The 25,145-nt window shown below is 40.7% G+C and overlaps 1 protein-coding gene across 2 annotated transcripts; it reads left to right on the forward strand.

Annotated features, from left to right (window-relative positions):
• The first annotated feature begins 1,209 nt into the window (after positions 1-1,209).
• On the forward strand, positions 1,210-11,052 carry mc4r (melanocortin 4 receptor). 2 transcript variants are annotated; one of them, XM_076080450.1, is made up of 2 exons: positions 1,210-1,254; positions 10,165-11,052. In XM_076080450.1, the coding sequence occupies exons 1-2, from the start codon at positions 1,210-1,212 to the stop codon at positions 11,050-11,052; spliced, it is 933 nt and encodes a 310-aa protein (XP_075936565.1). The 2 variants fall into 2 exon arrangements, with proteins under 2 accessions (XP_075936565.1, XP_075936564.1); XM_076080449.1 differs by lacking the exon at positions 1,210-1,254 and having other exon boundaries at positions 10,069-11,052.
• The last annotated feature ends 14,093 nt before the right edge of the window (positions 11,053-25,145 follow it).

Here is a 25,145-nt window from a genome sequence, read left to right on the forward strand (position 1 = left end):
AGAAGTCGGATTATTGCTAACGTTTCTACAGAACACCTTTATGAATGGATCCATTTTTCCCCCATGAAACACACAAAAGATATAAAATATTGTAACGCATTATGAAAGCAATCATTACCAATTGAATTGTCCAAGTCAAGCACATGTGTGTGTGTGTGTGTATTTGTTGCTATAGCATGTTGGAAACAATCCACAGCACTCTAGAGATTGATGCAATCATTTGTGTTGGAAGAAGTGCACCTTCAGAGTACATCATCACCACAACCCTACAGCTGCAGCACACGGTGGTCCAGATGAAGTCACAGGGCTTCATTCTTCCTGTGAATTTCTGCTCACATTTGGACGGAAGCTGCAGCTCCTCATCTGCACTCCGTGGTGCAAAATGAGATAACCGGCTAACGTAATTGTTCTGCAGAGCCGGGCAAAGTCATTCAGCCATTTGTTCACCGTAATGGGTTCCGCCTCTCGATGAAGTAGCGCCGTCTGTTAGCAGGAATTAACCTGATAATGAGTCAAAATTAATTACTTTTATATTTAATTATGGATATTTCGCCATTTGGTGTCAGAATATTTTGATTTTACCATTTACATATTATATACAGGCTAGTATACGGGATAGAAAGTGGGTTGTGAATGTGACCGACAATCCCAAAATCCCTTAAAGGGCAATAAATTGTACTTGTACCAATGTGACTGCACATAAAGTTTGAATGGTAAATGGACTTGTACTGATGACAGGGGCTACCATGCAAGGTGCCACCTGCCCATCAGGATCTATCTAACATTCACACATACATACACCGTAGGCACAGCTACCGGAGTATTTTTGGGGTTAAGTGTCTTGCCAAAGGACACATCGACATGCGACTAGCGGAAGGACGACCCTGCTCTCCACTGAGCCACAGTCGCCCACAGTGTTCCTGCAGTGCATTTATAGGTTGAGCTGGTCTCCGGCTGTTTTATTTTATGTTGTATTCATGTATGTGCCCTATAAAAAGGTCAAACTGACCTTTTTCAATGTCTTTCTGAGCTTGTGTTTATCTGTGTGGCTCACTTTAACGAAGCCTGATTTCCTGCCGGTGAGTCAAAGCTGTAAGTTGAATTCACCACGGAGAACAAACGGGGCCGATTCACTCACACAGCAGCAAGTCGAGAGGACATTTTAGAGCCAGCATGATGGGGAGACAAATCCCATCACTGTTTACCATTATGAATACAAATTCAACATTTCAGGGTCATTTGTCATCACCATACGCTTTGTAGCTTTTTCTGGCGCTGAGTTGTCTCCCACTTAACAACCGATTCATTTTTTTAAAAGTATGATAGAGATTTAGTGCCACCGGTATGAACTACTGCATACTATAATAATAAATAGTTCTAACAAATATATGAGATAAAGTTGTAATATTTTAATAAAAGTCATAATATTTCCAGAATAAAGTAATAGTTGAAAAAGGATGCTTTGGGAAGAATTTTAGTATGTTGTGCTGAGATTTGTTTATTGTGATTACATCATGTTTTGGCATTTCCTGACAGGCCAAACTGTACAGTCACTTTTCTACTTTACATGAGTGGGGTAACTAGTTTGAGGTAATAATGAAGAAATGCCATTTAACTACAACCTATTAAGGTAATAGCTTGGTATTAGCATTGAGTATATCTAATTTAGCATTTTGCAGTGTTTCAAGTCACAGAATTAAACATATATTTTGCAGTATTACCTTGAAACAAAAGGTAAGGTTTGGAATACAAAGGAGGATACATTTCAGTATTATATTTTCAATTTTTACTTTCATTTTAATGTTAGTAGCCTGTAATATTTGGAAAACATCCACCCACATCCCCTCATTATTATGCAGTTATTACCCCATTAATGTCACCATATTTCCATTTTTAACAAATATTTTACTGATATAACCATTTCTTTATTGACAGAATATCACCATTACTAGAGTTTTCCCTCATTGTTATCTTTTAATGTGTTTCCCCAATATTAACCTTTTTTGGGTCCCTTATTACCCTGTTAAATAACTCCGTCTAATATTACCCATATATACCCATTTTTAATACCAAGCTATTACCTAGTTATTACTTTGGTAATTACATGGTATTACTTAATTATTATATCTTTATTATCAAGCTATTACTTCACTATTTCCATGGTATTACCTCCTTTCCTTACAATCTTCCAGAAGTGCCACTACACAGGGTCACTGCAGAACTTTTTTTATGAATCTATAATCTTATCTCGTGATCATGTATCGTGGGATTTAAGGTGGAAATGCTGCATTTCTCCATACCACTTGGAAAATCTAATTTTGTAAAAGATACCATAGATGCTCTTTTCTAAAAGTCCAAAGTAGCAGCGCTACTACAACACAGTCTCAGTACAAATTAAAAGCAAGTAACTTATCTAAAAGTAAGTAAAACCTCCAGCCTGGTGCTGCCGTCTGCTTTCTTTGTAAAGACTCCTACTGTTCAAAGTAATTGTCTCTGCTATTATCTCTCCCCAGCAGCCACAGAATTGAAACCTCCCAGAAGTGGAGATGCCAAAACATTTTCTTCCGAAATTCTGAACTGTTTTCAGAGCACGTAACTTCACAGGGGGCCTGTTTTAAATGTTTAAATAGGAGATCTCGGGAAAATGCTCCTGATAGTGCAGGTCAGTAAAGCGTGAAAACATATTTTAAATGACCCTCTTGAGCACAGGGTTGGTATCTCGGCCTCAACCCCCAAGCTTGATGAGAGCTTGTTTGTCTGCTTGAAGCGTGTTAACAACATTCCCAAATGTTTTCCAAATGAGTGAGCTTGCATAGCATGGAACACAGCAAAAGCCTGTTAGATTTAATATATTTAGTATATTTAAAACCAAGAACAATGTTGCCAAAGTATTGAAAAACAATCTGTCCATATATTTGGACAACACATTATAACAGTGATGTGAATAGAGATTTGCACTTTGTAAACAGTCAGTGCAGGTAAACAGATGATTGACAGTCTTCATGTTGGTTTTATTCCCTTGGCTCCTTTTTCTATCACAGCTCATAAATCTTGCTACTGCTTTTGAACATTAAAGTATTTCATCCAACAGGTGTGGAAGTTCTCCGTTGTTAGTTATTTTCAAAATTTTCAAAATCTTTTTGGGTGTTTGTGATCCGTGGGAAGTATATGTCTCTGGTGTATTGGTCCAGGTAGTTCCAGCTCAAGTAATGTGCAGTGGGTGCACAGCCTGTCCTCTTTAGGAAGCCAGGTCTGCCTGTGACGGCCTCTCTCGATGGCGAGGATCTGTTCACTGAGTCTGTACATTGACAAAGATTTCCTTAGTTTTTCCACTTACTGTGTCTCTCTCCATGGTGCTGAAAAAGTCTCAAACATTCTCTAATTGTGTCTTTCTCCATTACGCTGAAACAATCAACCCCATAGAGACAATGGGCAACATGTCTTAATCTGAATACCTCGCCCACTGGAGGGGAAAACCGTTAACGCCACAATATAGAACCAAGATGGTAAGATGCCATCAAAATGCCTGAAGCTAGCTAAAAAGATTAGATTTCAATATCTCAGCTGACATTAGGCGAAGGCAGGGAATAGCCAGGACAGGTCACCAGATTATCATCCACACTTTATTATTTGACCTGGAGAACCCAGAGGGAACTCACGGCTGAGCAGCCCGAGAATCAAACCCTGGTACCTCATGCTGTGAGGTGACAGTGCTAGCCACCATACCACCGTGTGGTGCCGGAACTATCAAACCCTGAAACAGTCGAAAACCCATTATCTTAATGTGTCTCTCTCAATGGTGCTGAATCAATCAAACCCATTCGCTTACTGTGTCTCTCTCCATGGTGCTGAAACAAACCCATTATCCTAATGTGTCTCTCTCCATGGTGCTGAAACAAACCCATTATCCTAATGTGTCTCTCTCCATGGTGCTGAACCAATCAAACCCAATATCTTAATGTGTCTCTCTCCATGGTGCTGAAACAATCAAACCCATTATCTTACTGTGTCTCCATGATGCTGAACCAATCAAACCCAATATCTTAATGTGTCTCTCTCCATGGTGCTGAAACAATCAAACCCATTATCTTAATGTGTCTCTCTCCATGGTGCTGAAACAATCAAACCCATTATCTTACTGTGTCTTTCTCCATGATGCTGAAACAATCAAATCCATTCTCTTACTGTCTCTCTCCATGGTGCTGAAACAATCAAACCCATTCTCTTGAAAAAACGTATTATTAGCTATCAATGAGTAAATGACCTATAGAGGCATGAGGAGCAAAACAGAACGAACGACAAATCCAATTAAACTTCAAAATGTATGCTCACAAGCAAGATTACATACGTATGTGTACTAATGGTTCATGAATAAAGCCTACATTTACTTATCATTGTTTTGCCGCTGTAGCACAATTTCTCGACTCAGATTATACATTTTTGGATCATCTCCGACTCTATAACACTAATAATAAGTTGTTATTTTGCCCTTTCCAGAAATCGTAAACTGCACTTCTCGGCTGTGGATTTTTGATTTGATCTTTAAGAAGCTGTTGAAGAATAATGTTTTTTACTCTCCACAAACTTGGAGAAGGTCAGCCATGCAGTTATGGACCGAAGCTACTCTGCAGTTCCATGTGAACTAAAGCACAAATTCAGATGTCCCTGCAGGGTTTTTTCGACTGTTCATGAGTTTTGACAAAAGACTGATTTTGTCTGAACAAAGTCTACTTTTAGAGATTTTGGAAAACTCAGGCTTCTGAATCAGTATTATTGTTTGAATCTCTTGAAACACTCCGTGACAATTTTTTCTAATCCACAAATTAGGTTTGTGTTGTTTGGAAAACATTTTAAATTGAATTCACAACATATCGTAATATGAACGTCTTGTTGTGTCATTTGAATTAAAAGTCCTTTCTCCTTGTTCTCTGTGTTAACTTTAACGTATTTGCAGTGCATCAACCAAAGAGCCTCTGCACACTTTAAGCCACTGATGCACATCTAGAAATCCTATAGCGTTAGAGGCCTTTTAAAAATGGACTGTGGTACCTGTCAGCGTTGCATACAGTGAAATTATTTCCATCATTCCATCAACCATTTTAGCAAGCAGAGTGCCACAATTTTGTCACTTTGATTTCCACTGTTTTTCCCGTCCTTTAGGCTTTCTGTGAAGCCCAGCAGCTCGCCATTAGTGCGTAGAGAGCTGCATAAAAAGCCCCACTTGATGGAATTCGTAGCACTAAAAGACAATCGTGGCCATTCTCTCTGTGTTTTTTTTCTTTCTAGGTCAGCTTCATTTGTATTTAAGCTTTCTCAAAGACGGTGAACTTTAGGGGATGCTAGTAACAGTTTGCAGCTTTTTAACGCCATGCAAAGCTGGAACAAGGAGCCATAAATTCACCACAAATCAGCAGTGTATCCGTATGATATCTGAGAGAAAAGTGCCGTGTAAAAAGGAAAAAGGTATTTTACTTTTCTCCCTATCTTTCAGGGGACATTTGCGTGTCAGATTTGAATATAGTGTTTTTATCCAGTGACTTGCTCCGCACATTTACCACACATTTACCATGGTAACAGCTTTCAACAAGCATTTCATCAGGAGGAGAAACATCCTTGACTGTGGGTTTCTTTGGCCTTTATCTATATCTCAAGCATCATGCTTTTTACTGGTTCTATTCTTCAGATATTAATTAGGAGGAGCCGTTCACCCCCACTCACTATCTCTCATAACAGATACATTAACTTTTAGATGAATGATTGGCACCTCCAGCACTGTTATAAGACAGCTGCATTAATGACTAATGGCTGTTTACTTCTTTGCAGTTTTGATTATTCAATTTATGATGCATTATGAACAAGGCCTAATGCCTGCGGCTGGTGCTTTTAGAGTTCGGGAGTGTTAAACTGCAAATGTTCAATTGTGACGTTGGCTTGTACTTTCAAATGTGAAGTCTTGTGTTTTAGTCTGTTGAGTGTGCAGCCGTGAAGGAGAAGAGCAAATCATCCTTTACATCTTACATCTTACATCTTACAACTTAAGTAGATCCATTATTGCAAAGGTTGTGGAAAAAATGGGGTATTTTTCAACAGGTGGGATTTCTTTTTCTTAGTCCTGGGTCAATTGTTTTGAACCTTACCTTTCTGTAACTGCATCGCTCACGCTCTCAGTCATTTTTATTTTGAACTGCAGCTTTGTCATCCTCTGTCTTTGGACTCTCTCATCGGATAAGGAAAAACTCCTTAACACCAAAAAAAATAGAAGAAAACTTACGTATACACATATACATATAAATACATATACACATACACATATACATACGTATACGTATACATGTATACACATATACGTATGTATACATATACACACGTATACATATACATACGTATACATATACACATATACATACGTATACATATACATATACATACGTATACATATACACATACGTATACATACATATACATATACATATACATACGTATACATATACACATACGTATACATATACATACATATACATATACATACATATACATACGTATACATATACACATATACACACGTATACACACATATACTCATATACTTCACTCGGCAGAAACTGAGGTAGCCGCCTGGACACAACTGATCGTCTTTTTTTATTTTTTATTTTTTTTGAAACCCCTCCCCCTTAAACCACAAACAAAGGAGTGCCAAAATGGACGAGACAAGAAAAGTAAGGGAAGCGCGCAGAAATTGCGACCCAAAAAATACAAGCATTTAAGGCAGAATACTCCGAGGCTACAGCCACGAATGTTGAAAAGTATGTAGGGGTAAGTAAGTAATGTATGAAAAGCCCCGGACGGTTGGAACCCTTCTACGCTCAGAGTAAACTCTCAGCAGCTCCTCCGGCAGCGTCTCACACTCTCCTCTCTTCAGGACAACAATGACTCACTGTGGTTACGGCCATCATCGTTGCCAGGTATCTGGCTCTTTACCTGCTCAATGCTCCGTTGTGCTCACTAGCTATCGTTGCTAACGTTGCTCAGTGGCTGTCAACTAAACGACAGAGCGGTGACACTAAACCAAAACAGTGAAGGTGTGAGGTGCAAAACTAAAACACAGTGAACGCACAACAACCTTGAAGATGCCATTCAGTTGAATTCATGAGTCAGAGCAAATTCAATGTAGTTTCAAAGTTCTTCAAAGGTTTTCTTTTTAGTGAATGTGTTTTACTTTCAAGGTTTCACTGACAAACACTTTCTCCTTCCATTTTGGCACAACACAGACATTATCAAACGTTCTGTTAATGTTTATTCAAAACCAACGTGACGTAAAACAAGCCAAGGTCTTAACAGGACGTTTTAAAAACGTGTATCTGAGTGATGAGCAGATGAAAAACCTCCAGTGAAAGGACAATATGACATTTATGTAAACATAGCAGACTGTAATTAATATTTGGGAGGCATGGTAGTACTCAGTGTGGTAATTGTCTTTTTGTATATTCGGTAATTATGAAGAAATTTGTAATACAAAAAGTAATTGCCTTTATAAGCACTTAAGTATCACTTAAGTCTTGCCAGGAATGTAGCCTTTGTGGAAATAATTGCTGCACAATTATTTCCACAAAGGCTACATTCCTGGCAAGACACAGTATTTGTAAGTAATTATCTGCTCATCATAATGTAACTGTGATATAATAATTAGTATGCTCTCTAAGCTCCAAACACACCCAAATATAGCTGCTTAAGCACGTCTGCTCATCACCTACCAACAGAATGAATGAGACGATGGAGAAGGAGGTGTTTGTGAGAGAATAAGCCTTTATTAGTCCCACAGCGGGGACATTTATATCAGAGAGCATCATTCCAGTCCTCACAAACCTCCACTGGCTGCCTTTTACCTCCCGAATTCAGTGTAAGGTCACAGCGCTGGAGAATAAACCTCTCTGGCTCCAATTTTGAGCTGTCCCGTAGGAAGATTTGACAAATCTTGAGAGAAAGATGTTCCTCAGAGATTTGACTGTGAGACAGGACCACCAACAGCTGGTTTAGAGCTTTAGCGTCCAAAGACAGGCGGGGACAATGTCCCCAAAAATCCCCAAATATGACGTAATAAATGATTCCAGTCCTCCTGTATTCAGGGACATGGCATAGCTGTGAAGAGAATCTGCCTCTGCTACCACACCTTAGACACCACGGTCAATATTTGTATAACTTCTTGAGTTGTCATGTCAATGTAGGATCTTAAATTTAAAAAAGTGAACCAACTCCAAAGCCTCGTTCCAAACTGCATCCCCCTTCTCTGTAACTCCTTTACACAATCTCTTTTATATATCTTATATTGTGTCTTAACTTGAGAAAAGTGACTTTATGCAGCATTTATTTCTGCAAATAACTGGAGTAACTGGAACGACGCAAACATCCCTTATATGTAGATCTCCTGTGTGTAGATCTCCTGTGTGTATCTCCTGTGTGTAGATCTCCTGTGTGTAGATCTCCTGTGTGTATCTCCTGTGTGTAGATCTCCTGTGTGTAGATCTCCTGTGTGTAGATCTCCTGTGTGTAGATCTCCTGTGTGTAGATATCCTGTGTGTAGATCTCCTGTGTGTAGATCTCCTGTGTGTAGATCTCCTGTGTGTAGATCTCCTGTGTGTAGATCTTTTGTAGATTTTTCTTTTTGCATTTTGCCGGTACACCGACATGAAATGCATGAATCACCTCCAGACCTTGCACCACAGTTACCCTTTCGTCACAGTGAAGTCAGCTCTCAGTGAGCAGCAGCAGAGATGAAACCTTTAACACGGAGGCGCGTGGTCAGATAGAGGCTGAACCAACAGCATAGGGACACGACGTCTTCACACATTCGTTGTGTGTCGTGTTCTGACCAAGTTTTGCCACAAAGAGGTTATCCAACCAGCTTCTTGACTTCTTCCCCGGTGTCTTTGTGCTTTCTCGCCTCTCAGGTTTTCATGGAGTGCGGTTATACCCGACACCCACAACTGGTTCAATTACTATTACTGCTACTGTTACTGCTTTTACGATCATTATTATTCTATTATATCCAATGCTGCTGTTATTATTAGTATTATCAGTTTTCTATTATTATTTCTGCTATTATTAGTGCTACTGCTGCTATTACTACTCTAATTAATATTATTTTATATGAACAATATAGCAAATGAAATGTTTAAAAGGGTTCAAAGTGACAGAGAGTCGTTTCACCATTAGAGACCATTTTTAGCAACCAAGCTAAATACATGACCACATATACAATATTGATTTTAACATGAGCATAAACAATAAAATAGCATTACAGTATGTAGAACACTAGTATGTCTTGAATATATCACCCTGTACTGCATCATTTAGTCTCTTTATTGTTTTCACTGTCGGGTGGAAACTTAACCTTTTTTATTTCATTCATTCATTTAATGTTTTCAGTTCAGCCTAAAGATTGAAGCGTGTATTCAGCCTGTAAGTCGATGCACCAAGTTTCACAAATCCATTCAGTTTTAAATTTGCTCATTCATTCGTCAAGCCAAACGTTGCTCCTCCTCCCACCTTATCAGCAAGCGGATAGGACAAAAACAACTACAGGAGGGGGTGTGTGTGTGTGCGTATAATAGCAGTGAGACGGACGGAGAAGGGAAGACCACAGCAGCTTACTAAGTGATGATCTGCCTGCACTCACACGGCGAGCTCGTACGCTCTGATCTCTCCGCTTCTCATGTTCCCGCTCACCGTTGATTCACCGTCTCAAACACCTCTCTGCTTCACTCCTTCCACCTAATCTTCCATACATTTACTCTGGGAACATTTATTTTAACTTCTTAACTGAGCGGAGGGATGAGAGGAGTCCCGTGGGATTGTTTTTGGCTGAGAGTAACAACAGCAGCAGCAGATGTTTCAAGATAATTGCCTATTTGTTTGGTAAACCTGAGGAAGGGAAAAGGAAGATTTTTTTTACATTTTCCCTTCTTGGTGGTCATCCAGATGATGAGGACGACTGCTGACATTTAAACACGGACAATGGAATAATAGCAACAGAAAAAGAAGACCTAAGCCAAGAAGACGGGGACTTTGATCATGAATGCCACGGAGCACAATGGATTGATCCTAGGCTACCACAACAGGAGCCAAACCTCAGGCATCTTGCCACTTAACAAAGACCCATCGGCCGAGGGGAAGGACTCATCAGCAGGATGCTACGAGCAGCTGCTGATTTCCACGGAGGTTTTCCTCACTCTGGGCATCGTCAGCCTGCTGGAGAACATCCTGGTGGTTGCTGCCATAGTCAAAAACAAGAACCTTCACTCGCCCATGTACTTCTTCATCTGCAGCCTCGCCGTTGCCGACATGCTCGTCAGTGTCTCCAACGCCTCCGAGACCATCGTCATAGCGCTCATTAACGGGGGCAACCTGACCATCCCCGTCGCACTGATCAGAAACATGGACAACGTGTTTGACTCTATGATCTGCAGCTCCCTGCTGGCGTCCATTTGCAGCTTGCTTGCCATCGCCGTCGACCGCTACATCACCATCTTCTACGCGCTGCGATACCACAACATCGTCACCCTGCGAAGGGCGATGCTGGTCATCGGCAGCATCTGGACCGGCTGCACGGTGTCCGGCATCCTGTTCATCATCTACTCGGAGAGCACCACGGTGCTCATCTGCCTCATCATCATGTTCTTCACCATGCTGGTGCTCATGGCGTCCCTGTACGTCCACATGTTCCTGCTGGCGCGCTTGCACATGAAGCGGATCGCAGCGCTGCCAGGCAACGCGCCCATCCATCAGCGGGCCAACATGAAGGGCGCCATCACCCTCACCATCCTCCTCGGGGTGTTCGTGGTGTGCTGGGCGCCTTTCTTCCTCCACCTCATCCTCATGATCACCTGCCCCAGGAACCCCTACTGCACCTGCTTCATGTCCCACTTCAACATGTACCTCATTCTCATCATGTGCAACTCCGTCATCGACCCCATCATCTACGCCTTTCGCAGCCAGGAGATGAGGAAAACCTTCAAAGAGATTTTCTGCTGCTCACACGTGCTCCTGTGCGTGTGAGTGTCAGCAGAGCTTCAACTCTGAAAGCTATAATCAGCAATTAGAATGAAACTTGGCCGACAGGGACTTTGATCACTGTGGACTGGTGTAGCTTTGTTGTGCCCTGCGCTCTCACACTTGGCTGTAATGAGGGATAAGTAGGGCATTTGAGTTGCTGAAGAGGTGGGTTTACAGACACCTTGTAAAATACTATCGCTCTGTGGAAAAAATGCTATTTTGTTTGGTAGTTAACGCCGGTCTAAAGTGCAATTTGAAGTAAAGATTATCAGCGTGTACTGATACATATACTCAAACTTTTTTTCTTGTTGTTTCCTGTCAAAGAAAATCTAAATCTCCATGATCACCGATCGTAAAGATCTTAATACACCTTATAACCTTGATTATGGAACTTAAATGTCACAGTGCGTCTACTCTGGATATCTAGCAAAGAGATGAACACAGTATATGACAGACTACCTCCATGTTTGAGAGTGTAATCCACCTCGTAACAGAAACCATGAGAGTGCAAGCGGATATCCCTGGCATGTACTTATTGTGTGTTGCATTGCAATGAATACATCCTGCTCAACTAAAGTGGGTTTCTACCTTTTTCTGCAGAGGTGGCGTGTTTCCAACTGTCTGACACACACAGAGGGAAACGAGGGAATTTAAAACGCACTACTCTGTAGAAAAGAGGTGTTGAATGTGATCAAACTGCGTCTGAAAACAAGGAAAAAAATACCACAATTTCTCTTTGCTCAGTCACTGGGTGACATATTTACAGTGATGAGGGTAAATACTCAGTATTCAGTCAGTCAGTATCTTCAGTACAGAATGTCCTGAACAACAAATGACAGAAAACAGATGATGTATTTATGACTTTGAAATGGGGAAAATGGGGATTTCTCAGGCAAAAGATGGCACTTAATAAGCATTTCTGGTTTAAATGTTTAGTTCATTTTACCAACAGAACCTTTCCTCTAAAGTGTGTATTCCCAGTTTTTGGCTCCATGATGGCAGCTTTTTTTACCCTACCTCATCAGGGATGCAGTGTTTGTGAACCGCTGCTTTCCCCTTTGAAGCAGAGCAGCCAAAAAGAGATTTCTATCCCAGGGATGAACAGAAAGCAGCTTCAGTGTTTGCAAATAGCTAGAAACAGAGCCTTCACAGACACAATGACACAATCTGACTCATCACATCTGTGGATTTCCATTCAAAGCTCCTGTGAATTTGTGGTTTGTGTCGATATTTGTGTAAATTTGCACACGTGGGTTGTTCTCACCCTCAGCATGTATGTATGACCATACAGAGATCTATTTTTCATCATATTTATGGCAAAAAAATGAATGTATTTTTATGTATGTGTTGTGTAACGTGTTGCTTTTATTCTTGCCTTAAATATGCTGCGCTGCGATGTGAAGAGCAACTTATCCTACGTGACAGTCTTTATATATTGGTAAGTGCTATTTTCAATATTGCCTTATTTATTTCTGTCTTTTTAGACTCAGAAGGGCATTTCGAAGCTCATACAATGCACAAGAAAACTGATGTACATGGGTGGCTCATTTTCTGTTAAAAGCTTTGCCTGGAATTTGATAAATGTGTGCCGATATGAAGCCGTTTGTTTGACCAGTGTGTACTCTGTGAATCACTGCTGCAAAGTAACTTCAATAAATCATGCTGCCACCTCAGCAACAGCTCTGTTTGTCAGCTTCCCTGTGCTGTGCAGACTTTAACCTTTACACAGCGACCACTTTGTTGGCTTTTTGCTTTAACGGGAAAAAAACACACAATTCCTCAAATTCACATGTCAAAACAACATCACATTACGAAAACAACTGGACTCATATGAAACATGAAGATACAAACGAATGTATTATTGTATAACATTCATACAAGCACAACTGCAACAAGAAGGGAGAAACTGAAGTTAAATAATACCGACAGGGTTTTCGATCACGGTGAATAATTTAAACTGAAGTAAACAAACATTCGCTGCAGGCATTCAATAACACTTATGAGCATCTGTGTGACGAATAGACACTTATTTATTACGAATTTAATAAGATCTTAACAGACTTTTAGAATGTAATGGCTTCATAGATATCAGACTAAACACTGGAATCTTTTTTATGAAGTACTCTGATGAAGGAATATCCTTTGTCATCAAATCCTAACGAGTTGCAAAAAAGGGATGTCGGCCTACATGAGAGGAACCGGAGGGATTTATGAAAGAATTTGAAGGTTTTAGAAAAACGTACATGTTGTCCATATCTTTTATTCCTGCGATACAGCCAAGCAGGCTAAAACATTCTTTTTATTCATTCCATGCTTGTAAAAAGCGGACGGTGAATGTTGCACAAAGCAGAATGAAATGTGAAAGCAGCGTTTCAGCGTCCGCTGCTGTTTCCATTCATCTCAGACCGACAGCCTCAGTTTGGTCTCAGTCGTACAAAATACCAGGAGCTTCCTTTTCCTTTCATTTCTTTATTTTCTAAATTTATTTTTGCCGAATCACAATGAAACAAAATGCCTCATGGGTTTGCTCATCTTCATGGTTTCGCTGCCACACCTCATGCTTGCTGTTTAATCAACAACACAAAAGTGTGTTTTTGGAGAGGCAGCCTCCTGTGTGGTGTGGTGACCTCTCCTCTCATATTGTCATATTGCAAGTGTTAGGATTAGATGTTTTCAGGGGAGACCCAGACCGCTGGACTTTCCAGTCGCACCAAAAATGAACTGGATCCGGTTAACAATCAAAAAGTATTTAATAAACAAGAGAAGCTAGAACAGTTGCAAACTGAATTACTCTATCGATATCAATATGTCTCCAGGGCAGAGTTCTCACAAGGCCCACTAAATAGCCCAGCCCAGCTGGTAAACTACCCAGAGTGGTAACGGCGCGAACTCTCGCAAAAACCCTCTGGAACTAAGCCTATATTTAAAAGTCTCTGTCCGAAAGTTTAAATGTCCAGTATCAGCCTCTGTGATTGGCCGAAATTCAATAGCCCCTCCTGGCTTGGGGCAGTTATCATCTCAGTGTTTGGTTGAAGTCGTCCGGACTCCTCCTCAGGTCCTGGTGGTCAGTTGTCCATCCCTCTGTTCTCTGCTGCACCTCTGTAAAGACTCACTCAAAATGATCTCTTTCTGACCCTCAAAACTATTCATACAGTGTTTTAATACCTTTAGTGACTATACTTCTATTGTTTAATACATTCAATGAGTAAAATACTGTAACATAATATCCTCTACAAGTAAGAATATTGTAAACATATTACATTCCATAAGTAAATAGTTTGTGACTTTTTAACCTATTTTGACATTATTATTATTGTGACACTTCTACTCACCACTAGGGGTGTTATTTAATCCTACTTATAATATTTCTAATACTGAAATCCTTAACACAAGTCAAGTTTATATATGACTGGAAAGTGTAATGTACTTATGTACCCTGTGCACCTCACTCTCAAAACCATTAGGGGTTACTACTTTAACATGTTACAGTCACTGTATAGCTTTTGATCCTCCTCTCCAAACCTATTTCGTCCACGATACGGACAAAATCTAAAAATCTCTCTCAAGTACAAGATGGGGCTGTCGAGCAGATGCTCCCAAAGCTCTATCGAAAAACGACACAAAGATAAGGAAGGCACTTGAAAATAAAAAGGGACAGCAGACATGAAGCAGGAGAGCCGTGCGCTACATTCGAGTACCTAGAAACTGCATGTGGCCCATTTCTGCTTCTGTTTCTACGCAACGTGTCCAATTTGAGATACGTGAAAAGTGTGTTCCACTCCTTCAAGTGTGACCTACACCGAAGCAGAAAAACCAAAAACCTTTGCAGATGAAGGTCTTCCTACGTCTGAGCATCCTACGTGACGGGAGGAAGACATTTTAAATAGCTGTAATCACGGGACGAACTGGTGAGCTGTCTCGATCATCGCTGCCTACAAGGACTTGACGGATATATTCGGGGTTTTATTCATGCCAGAATAAACGATCACAAAACAAGCCAATGCACTACGCTTATCTATCGGAGGTAAAGAGCGGGTATGCCAACAAGCTGATACTGTCCACATCATTCATGTGTGAAGAAGGCAAGTGTAACTTGGCCTGCAATCCGCCACCCCAAACAAATGTTGAGGATTAAAACAATAAGAACAATTAACAATGCCTGAACTGACGGAAATCCTGTGTGATAGGAAATACAGGTAACATATATTATTCTTATAGGTCTACATACGCAGGGCAGGACGAATCAATCGTCTCTAAGAGTTTGTGCCCAGAGGCCTCTCTGCAGTATGTGTGGGGTCGTTTTGTGCACAATTCTATAAAACACCATTGTACTAGAGAAGAAGGTTATAAAGGCTGTATAAGTGAGGCATGTGTTAAATGTGCGAGGCTCTACTGTGTTCAATAGAGGACTTTTCTATTATTTATCATACTTCTCTACATCTGCAGTAACACAATTCCTATAAAAGACAGTACAACGTGTTCCTCCAAGGTCTTTGCATGATAGCGTCACTGTGTTTTTACTCGACTCAAAGGGTGCAGAAATGAAGGCAACACAATATAATCTGTGACATAATCAACTCAAGAAAAGAATTTCAGTTTATAGACTATAAACTATAAACTATAAACAAAGGGATCAATTCCAACAACATACATGTTATTATTTAATCTAAAGGAACAGAGAGAGCTGGAGCTCGATAAGAGGTGAACTTCAGTGAGTGTTTTACACAGAAAGCTGATGAACTGGACGATAGAAAAGAATCTCACACATCACGCAGTGTCAACAATTCATTACGACAATACTTGATGCATGTCTAAAGCGACCCTGATGTGAATGAGGGGCAGCAGCTGGATCGGGAGGCAATATGAGTTGAAGCCGATGGAATGGACTCTGCATCGCTCGTGATGTCCTAAGTTGATTTCCCGATATACGTGGACTCAATGGACACAGTTGCAGCTCTACTGTTTTTGTCAATTAATCCACGAAGTCTCTTTTTCCATTCATTGACTTATCTCTACATCCTTTTCTTTGGGCTTCCAAAACTCTCCTAAATCCTCATTTCCCAGTGTGCGATAGCGACGTAATGCTTCGTCTCTCTGCTCCTCAGTCTGTGGTTTATCATCTTAAAGCCCGACTGCTGGTTTCTGCTGAATCCAATAAGCTGATAAAACATCATTAAAACAGATCGATGTGCACATTGGAAGGCGTTTTATGCTGCGTAGCGTTACGAGCTCCAGGCTCTTCCTCAGACTTCGGAGACCTGTTGCAAATAGTCAATCAAATATTAAATACTAGTAAGAAAACACATTGTATATTGAATTATATGCATTGATAGTACATGGAGGCTACAAATATAATGTCTCAAAAGTAAAGGTAAAGATAAGGGGATTGTGTTTATATATCTTTCTTGCATATTTGTGTATATTTGTGTATATGTTTCATGCATTTCTTGATATGTATTTGCAAAAAGAGGTAACGTGTGTATACGTTTAGTGACACAGCTGGAGGCCTTTCTGCAGTACTGAATTACGGGAGGTGCCTTTTTTTACTGGTGCGTTGCTTCATATTCCATCATCATCTTTATGTACCTTTCTCTACTTTTTATATGTCATACTTGTAGCCTCGATATGCTATCGGTGCAAATATTTGATATACAACTTATTTTCTTGCTAATATTTCACATTTGATTGATTATTTGCAACAGGTGTGGTATGTCATCTGTGTTTGTGGGTGTTTAAGACTCTTAAAGACTCTCAGAAGTCTGAGGAAAAGTCTGGTGCTCGAAACGTTGCACAGCAATAATAAAATCCCTCTAACTGGAGCTGGTGTGCAGATCTCTCTGTTTTGATTCTGTTGGGTTCTTTTAAATTTTTATCCAGTACTAAACCAATTGGACACAGGATGTGCGTGTCTTTTTATAATGGTTAAAAACATCCGCATGTGGTGATTTTGCTCATTATTAACTAATATACTTGAATCTTGCAATGTCCCAGTTCTTTTCCCCGACATGATGTTGATCTCGAGTGCATATTGTATAACTGCATCTGTTTTTCCCCTGGTGTGTAGGAGAGAATTGGAGCTTGTTTCTGCGTGTGCGTTAGAGAAGGATGCTAATGGGTGCCAAAGTCACCATAACAACGCATGTCTCTGCAAAATGTAGGATTGGAAAACCTGCGAGTGCCCGCAGGAGTTCTTGTTTTTCTCAAAAACAACCAAGTTCTTTAACAGCACTCCTACAACTTCACACATCTGCATGAGCAAAAAGAATTATAGTCATTGGACCAAGCAACAGGTAGCACATCTGTGTGTATGTGAGGAGAGGGAAGATTCTAGCAGACCTGAAGCCATTTAAACAGGAGGAGTTGTATCTGCTTGTGTTGACAAAGCTGCTGTTGGCACCATCTCATGTGAGATGTTTCCAGGTTTGTTCAGTTCTTTCAGAAATGTAAGAGCGCCTACATGTGTCAATTCAAAATGCAGATGTTATCCATGACTTGGTTAGATTACTGAGTCTTGCTTTTTGTTTGTTAACCACGTGTTTGAAACGGTTTAAAGCTGCGACCTTTGGGTGCGGGAAGAAAATACGTTCCCCTCGTAATGTAGTTGAGTGCATTTTAGTTGTATTTAATTCTGCATGTGACAGGGTTGGCAATTTGAAACAGTAACAGACTTCGAAAACAATATTTTCACACATAAAATGGATTTGATTTGACATAATCATTTTCTGTAGACCTTCACATGGAAAAAGAAGAAAGCATAAAGAACTGATTGACCCCCCCTTGATGTTTCCTCTGGAGCTTGTGTAACTCCAAGCCTGCACAATTATTCTACCAAGAAGAAACAAACCATTGATTTTAGTGAAACACCGTGACCCTGAACCCGTAGTGCCGTCTGATTATATATCATAGGTATTGAACTGGGAACGTCAGTACTTGAGGAGATTATTATGTCTTGCACTGTATTGTGTGTATTATTGTTCAATACGGCGCCAGTGTAGTTCGTATCAGTGGCGGGCCGTGCATTTTACACCTGGGCCTTCTGTGCTGTCCTACTACAGTTGAATTACCTCCTAATAACCTCATTATGACGCATCAATCCAGCGGATCCAGCGGATCCACGCATTCTACCACACAAGAGCACGAGACATTCAAATATTATTCATAGATGCATATCTTGTATGGAACATTCATAAGGAATAAAACAAGTTTTAATGTGCTTTAAAAATGCAAGTAAAAATAAAGAAATACATTGTGTACTTGATGATATCGGCATCTCCTCTCTGTTGGATCTCTAATCATCTACTCTAGCATTCTTGTCGAGTTGGTGGCAACAAGTTATAGATTACTTCTTTCTCTTTAAAGTATATTAGTCATCCTTTGTTTACAGCTCAGTTACACTTTCACATTAAACACACATCGCAGCTTTCAAGTTCATGCTAGAGGGACCTGATTACATATTACTGACAGCAGTAGATAGCAGCAGATTGAGAATAAGGTAAAAGTAATTTGTTTTTCATAGCCTGAAGCAGCCTCTGCCCTCCACAGCAATACATATAAACACAGGGAGATATTTACGGAGAGTGGGAATGAGACTGGTTGTTCTGCTCACCACCTCTCTTACATACGAGCAAGACACGCAGACTTTATGGTCCTTTAGCATCTTCTTGTTGTTTTGTGTGTCTTTGTAGTCGTCAAATATCTTTCTATGGTTTTGTGGCTCTTACTGGTCATTTTAAATCTCTTTCTTGTAGTTTTGAGTCTCTTTGTTGATGTTTTAGCCTTAATGTAGTTATATTGTTTGTAGTCGTTTAGCCCATCTTTATAGTCATTTTGAGTCTCTTTGTAGTTGCTTTATACTTTGTAGTTGTTCTGTCCATTTGTATTGTCATTGTGAGTTTCTTTATAGTAATTTTGAGTTGTTTTTTTCAGTTGTTTTGTGTCTCTTTATAGTCTTTATATGTCTCTTTGTTGAAGTTTGTCATTTTTGTTTCTCTTTGTAGTCATTTTTGAGTCTTTTTGTGGTAATTTTGAGTCTCTTTGCAGTTGTTTTGTGTCCCTTTGTAGTCTTTGTGTCTCTTTCTTTGTCTTTGCAATTGTTTTGTCTCTTTTTAGTCATTTTGTGTCTCTTTGTGGCTGTTTTGGTCTTTCTGTAGTTGTTCCACTTGTATTGTCGTTTTGAGTCTCTTTGTGGTCATTTTGAGTCTCTCTGCTGTTGATTTATGTCCCTTTGTAGTCTTTATGTGTCTCTTTCGTTGTCTTTGTAATTGTTTTGACTCTTTGTAGTCATTTTGAGTCACTTTGTGGTTCTTTTGCCCCTTTTTCATAGTCGTTGTGAGCCTCTTAGTGGTCGGCAGTTTGCTCCGAATAAACTGAATTCCTTTGAACTGAGCATGGAAACCCTCTCCAGCTGGCACTACTCCTTTACTTAAAACATAATAACCTCCTTAAACAGCTGTTTCAAGTCAGTCAACACATAGTGCCTGCGAGGGTTAGTCAATATTTATTTAAAAATCGTTCCTCAAATCAGATAAGAAGTAATACTATTCTACTCTCAATGGTGCAGCTGTTTTGTTGCTCCTTCAAATGGCTGCATGGCTGCACTGCTCAGAATGCAGAGCAGTCCGGGGCAGAGAGACCTCTGTCCCGGAGGTCAGCAGGTTCATGAATCTTTCTCTTGGTCTTGACAGGAGCTGACGTGGTCATTTCCCCCCCCCATGCTCTGCTGCCCTGTGGATGCTATTGGCATACTGATCACCTCCTCCATGTCTGTATGTGTGTTGTGGTTGGTCATCTGTTATTCGTTCATTCTCTGCTAATATTGCATGTTTAATAGGAAGCCGCGAAAACATCTGGCACAAGAGACCAATCAGTAAATGCTCCAGGCGTTTAGGACCTTTTCAGATTGTTGAAACAAAGAATGTTTTTTCTCCTGCTCTAACCGAGCACATCGCTGAGCGTCTTCAAACAACTATCATCACAAGCACATTTAAACAATATATTCATCATTGAGACGCATCACTGCTTAATCTAAGTATCTATTGTACAGCGATGGATTCAGCTGCAACAGACATTATTTACATGCTGTACATGACACGCTGGGCATGGGGACTGTCTTCTAGGAGGTGTTTTGCATAAGCTGCTTAGAATGCATTAATGGGACATCAATCAGACTGTGCATCGTAATGAGCCACATTCATGTTGGATCAACAGGACACGCATGATGTGAGATGAATCACTGCAATATTAGCTTGGTTACATCGAGTGTTGCACTGGAGTATGAATCACGTGTATGAGCGTAGCGTTATCCTCCTTAGCAGCACCTAGGAAAGAAAACTCATTCAGGTGAGTTTTTCTCACACCAGATCGTTTCACGAACAGCCAGTTAATGAGCTAATTTCAATCCAATTAAAAGCCAAATCATCATCAGATGATAACTGCTGGGTTCCCAGATTTCATTTCGGGCATTTACCTGCATTCAATCAAAGCCTGCCCAAAAGTCTCGATACTACTCGGGCTAGAATGGAAACCAGAGAGCTTCCGATACCAAAGTCTTGTCCCTTTGCCAACAAATTCAATACAGCATCTGTTTAGAGATTTCTTTTCTCACAGATACGATATGGAATGACACAGCACGCTTCCTGTGAACCAAATTCTGTGAGAACCACTCCACTCTGTCTCCTTCTTGATTATCTGTGCTACTCTTTCAATCTCTTACGTACTCTGTTACTCTCCCTGTTTTTAATCATCTAGCATTAGCGTTGACACCTAGCCTTTGTTTCTGGGGCTGCCTTCATCCTACCTGTCCAAGAATACAGTTAGATGCTTACGGCGAGTTGAACACTAGTGACTCAGCGCTCTGCGGGTTGCAGATGATAAGAGCGCCTGATACATTTAAAGCCACTGTGGATCTGGAGCCCTCTAGCTTGGTTAATATGTCCAGCAATGGAAACCTCCACAGTGCAGAGCATCACACGGATAATCCAGCTTACAACACTGAGACTGAGACTAATACAGCAAGCTCACGGCAGCATGAAAGAACTTTTTGTTTGGAGAATCCACGACCTGTGATCATGAGCTGTAATGACTCGGAGGAAGTACACAAACTGCTTGATTGTGTTGCATCGGAAAGGCATAAAAGTCCCACCAGGCACCTCATTAGTCAACTCAGCCGACAACAATAACAACAACGCTGCTTCCAGTTACTGTGAGGAATATTTACCTGGTTATGGAACAGTCTCAGTTTAACACTGATGCCTCTATATGACCTGTAAACAATCAGTAAACAGGTCCATCAGATAGAAGTAATAGACGTCTATATATTATTCTTAATGCTCGTCATCAGGGCCACCGGGTCGGATTCTGAAGAAACCAGATGAAATCATGCAGGTTCACCAGAAGCTCAGACACCAGCAGAGACCGGTCCACCATGGACAGACCCAGATCCGGCTTCACTGCAGCCTTGGACCTGCAGTCGAAGCTCCGGAGGGAGGAGGAGAGTTCAGCTCCCGACAGTAGCAGTGTCTCCTCCTCCTCCTCCAGGAGTAGAGCTTCTCCTCTCTGCTCCTCCGGTCCCCGCTGGGAGCCAATAGCTGCTGGAGACCCAGGACGTATTGCTGGACCCGCTGGAGGGAAGGGAGGCATGGGAGAACCAGAACCAGGACTGAGAGGGACAGGCTGTCAGACCCTGCTGCAGTAAAATGAGAGGTTTTCTAAAGAGACTCTGGTGCTGAGAAATACTACCACTTGTGTCCAAAGGGGCCGCCTAACACATAATTAAAGTTTCTTGTAGTCGCTTTAAATGAGAATATCATGCATTCATTACACAGGGCCATGAATATGTGGACAAGAATAATCAATTTCAAGGTACAAACAACTCATTTCTAACACAAAATACAAAATGTCTGCTCCACACAACCTGCCCTGACAAAGACGGACTCCTACTTCCCTCCACTGAACGTGCTGCTCCTGTCAACTGATAAGAAACTGACCAGATTCCAGCGAATGATTTTCTTCTGATAAAATATTAAGATATCATTCATTTTTTACATAAATAAATGACGAAAGGTTATCGGGAAAATTGCAGTCTCACATGTTTCTTTCCATCAGGCAGAGAGATCATTTTTAATGAAATAAACCCTGAAAGTATTAAAATCCCTTTTATTTCTTATATAAATGAAGCTCTTTATTCCTCCAACCATCTCGGAATCTTTCAGCATGATTAGTTTAGTTTTTACTGAACAGCCTTGTCGCTCCCTCTTACCATTTTCCGTCTCTTTGAAAATGTTCTAAAAGAACCGGGGGAAATAGGAGGTCATCTATGAGGAGGCACGCAGCTAGTGTAGAGTTCTTGTGATGTCATCCCATTCACTTCGCACGATGCAACCAATCCGTCTTCACCGTCTTCTCAATATGGTGTCTGCGCTCTTCTGATTGGACGGCGCGTGCGGTTGTTGCGGTTGTAAGCCCTGACCTGACCAACAACAATGGTGCTCTATTTGTTAAATTTAGTCTTTATACATTGTACCTTTACTGGTCAAAGGCAAAAAGAATATAAGCACTTTCTTGTCTTCTGCTTCCAGGTTATCAGTAACCCTGGGCGACTCATCACTGGGACGTGAAGAAGTGGGAAACAAAGTCCGTCACACTCTATTAAATCCCGATCAATACGTCGTCGCTGCAAACTGGAAGTTGCATTAAATCATGACGGGAGCACACCGAGATGCAGGTGGAGAGTTGCTCACAGGGGGATCTTCAGAACAAATAAATCAGGATTTAATATTGATTAATAATCTCCAGAGACAGAGCAGAGTGCTGGACATAATTAATGCTTTGTTGCATTTGCTGAAATGTTAAAGTGATGCTCGCGTGGTCTCCCATGTCCACTGATAATAAGTCAGAGTGAAAAAACCCAACTCATATTCTCTTTCATAAGCACCTCACTGATTATGTTTTCATTGGAACTGATCTCATAAGTCTCTCTGTAGCCTGACATCGCCCGGCTTACTGACTGACTTCATTTTGAGCTGCATTATCTATTCAACAGCATAGAAGAGTATAATATATTTGCATGAAACAAACTACCTGACAGTCATACGAATCGTGCACGCTAACTTCCGATGCCACAGTGCCTAACTTATTAATTACACACCCAGTTTATAATTAGTTACATGGCTTAGTTGTGTTGCCCAGCCCAGCTCCGTCTAAGGTGCCACCCAGTTTGGCCCAAAGACTATAAGACTATATTTAGTATAAGGAAAATAAACACGTTTGTTCTGATTGGTCTAAAGTGTTGAAATCTTGTTTGGGCCAGGAAGCAATTTCTGCATTTCTTTTCTCTCAAGTCTGGTTATTGTTTGGCAGGAGAGCGCATCCACTCGAGAGGTTATGGGGTCTGAGCTTCTTGTCCTCCTTCAGAAGCTTTGATGCAGGAGGCTTCATACAGACCTGCTGTGGCAGGTGTCCACACGATTTCTTTGACGGGGGAATTCCTGCTGCTCATCAATAGAAAGAGGTTGTTGTGTTTCTGCCTCTCAGAGCAGCGCAGCGTGAAAGTAGCCTGACTTCAGTGGAGACACTGGGGAGTCTTCTGTGTTGTTGATGTTGAAACCGGAGCACTGAAGAAACTCACTGACCATCGTGAGTAACTTCCCTTCATCTACTGTTAAAAGAAGAAGAAGAAGAAGAAGAAAGGGTGTGTATTGTACTTGAATTTCAGGATGATTTTTTTCTTCGTTTTTTTTAAATTGGAGGCAAACGAGAAGCCCAGACAAACTGTAAGAACATGGAGCAAATACTTGTATGTTTGCATAAAAATAAGCATTGATTATGTTCTGGTATTGCAACTCATCCCCATTATCCCAAATGTTGGATATTCGATAACAATACCCAGCTCTACCTGCATTTACTGACTAACACAGAAGTGAAAAAGAGATGTTACCTTTAAAACTTCTGAAGTAACTGCAGCATGCTTCAGACATTTTGAAAACCCAAGAAGGTCGAGGATAAGCTTTTGTTCGGATTGCATCCTAATCTTTCACTTTTTAAAATAAAGGTGAAAGCCTCAACAGAAACCTCACCACCACGGCTCATAGAGTGAGAAGGCTGTATGATGGTGAGTGTAGCAGAGCCTTTTAGTAGCTCTGATAAGCCACAGATGCTTATCCACAGTTGGAAATATCACCCTTTTGACAAATTGCACTACCAATGCTTTTTAAAGCATAGTGATCTTTTTTTTTTGTACCTTTCTGCCCCCCTTCTGATCCATTATCTGGAGACTCGCTGCTCATTATACTAATTTCATGAAGTGTTTGTGTGAGTGACATATTAAGGGCCCGCTTACTGATTTTAGGTCACATGTAGTGTTTAAGGTCGTGTAGGCAATCAACCGAAAATTATTAAATTCAAACAAATTTGGTGTTCGTTCTGGCTGCAGCGGAGCTCTCCACTGTGTTATTGAGGACAGAAGCTTTTATACCTCTGAAGTACCATTAGGGTCTGTAGCTCTGTAGCATCTGAGTGACACCTAAATGTACTTTAATGCTGCTGGAGAGGGATGTTGACAAATTTGCCTTTTAACTTTTAACTCTAACTGAGAAGTTTATTTTCATGTGGCTCGACAAGGACAGTTCTATCTTGTCCTTCAACAAATTGACAAAAGGATCCTAACTCAAGGTCCTCTTACTTTTCCCAGGGCTTCCAACCACATCTTACAGTCTCCCTCCGTGGAAGGAGTTGCTCATTTGTCACGTCATAACCCCCATTTATCAAGTGTCTGAATTTCCATATTTTCAAGACTGTGACTTGCAATTGAAAGCCCCAGACATAGCTAGTGAATTGACGTTGAGCTTCAGTGATTTTGTCAAATTTCATCCATCCAACCATCCGTTATGTGCAAATATAGGAAATACGTTTTTGGTCTTGTAACCATTTGATTCAAAGCAATGATTAGAGGAATATCTGTATTACAAATACGTCCAGTTGGTCTGGCGGTTGATCCATCACTTTGGTCCAGACTGAAATATCTCCACATCTACCAGATGAATGAGCATTAATCTTGAGCCAGACATTCATGGTCCCCAGATGATAGCTCTCGCTGTCTT

This window comes from Anarhichas minor, unplaced genomic scaffold (assembly GCF_050575085.1).
Source record: "Anarhichas minor isolate MPS153535 unplaced genomic scaffold, ASM5057508v1 ptg000074l, whole genome shotgun sequence".
Classification (NCBI taxonomy): Eukaryota; Metazoa; Chordata; class Actinopteri; order Perciformes; family Anarhichadidae; genus Anarhichas; species Anarhichas minor.

Excerpts from the sequence above, each read along its gene's own strand:
- mc4r (XM_076080449.1), top strand. The coding sequence starts at position 10,069 with ATGAATGCCACGGAGCACAATGGATTGATCCTAGGCTACCACAACAGG.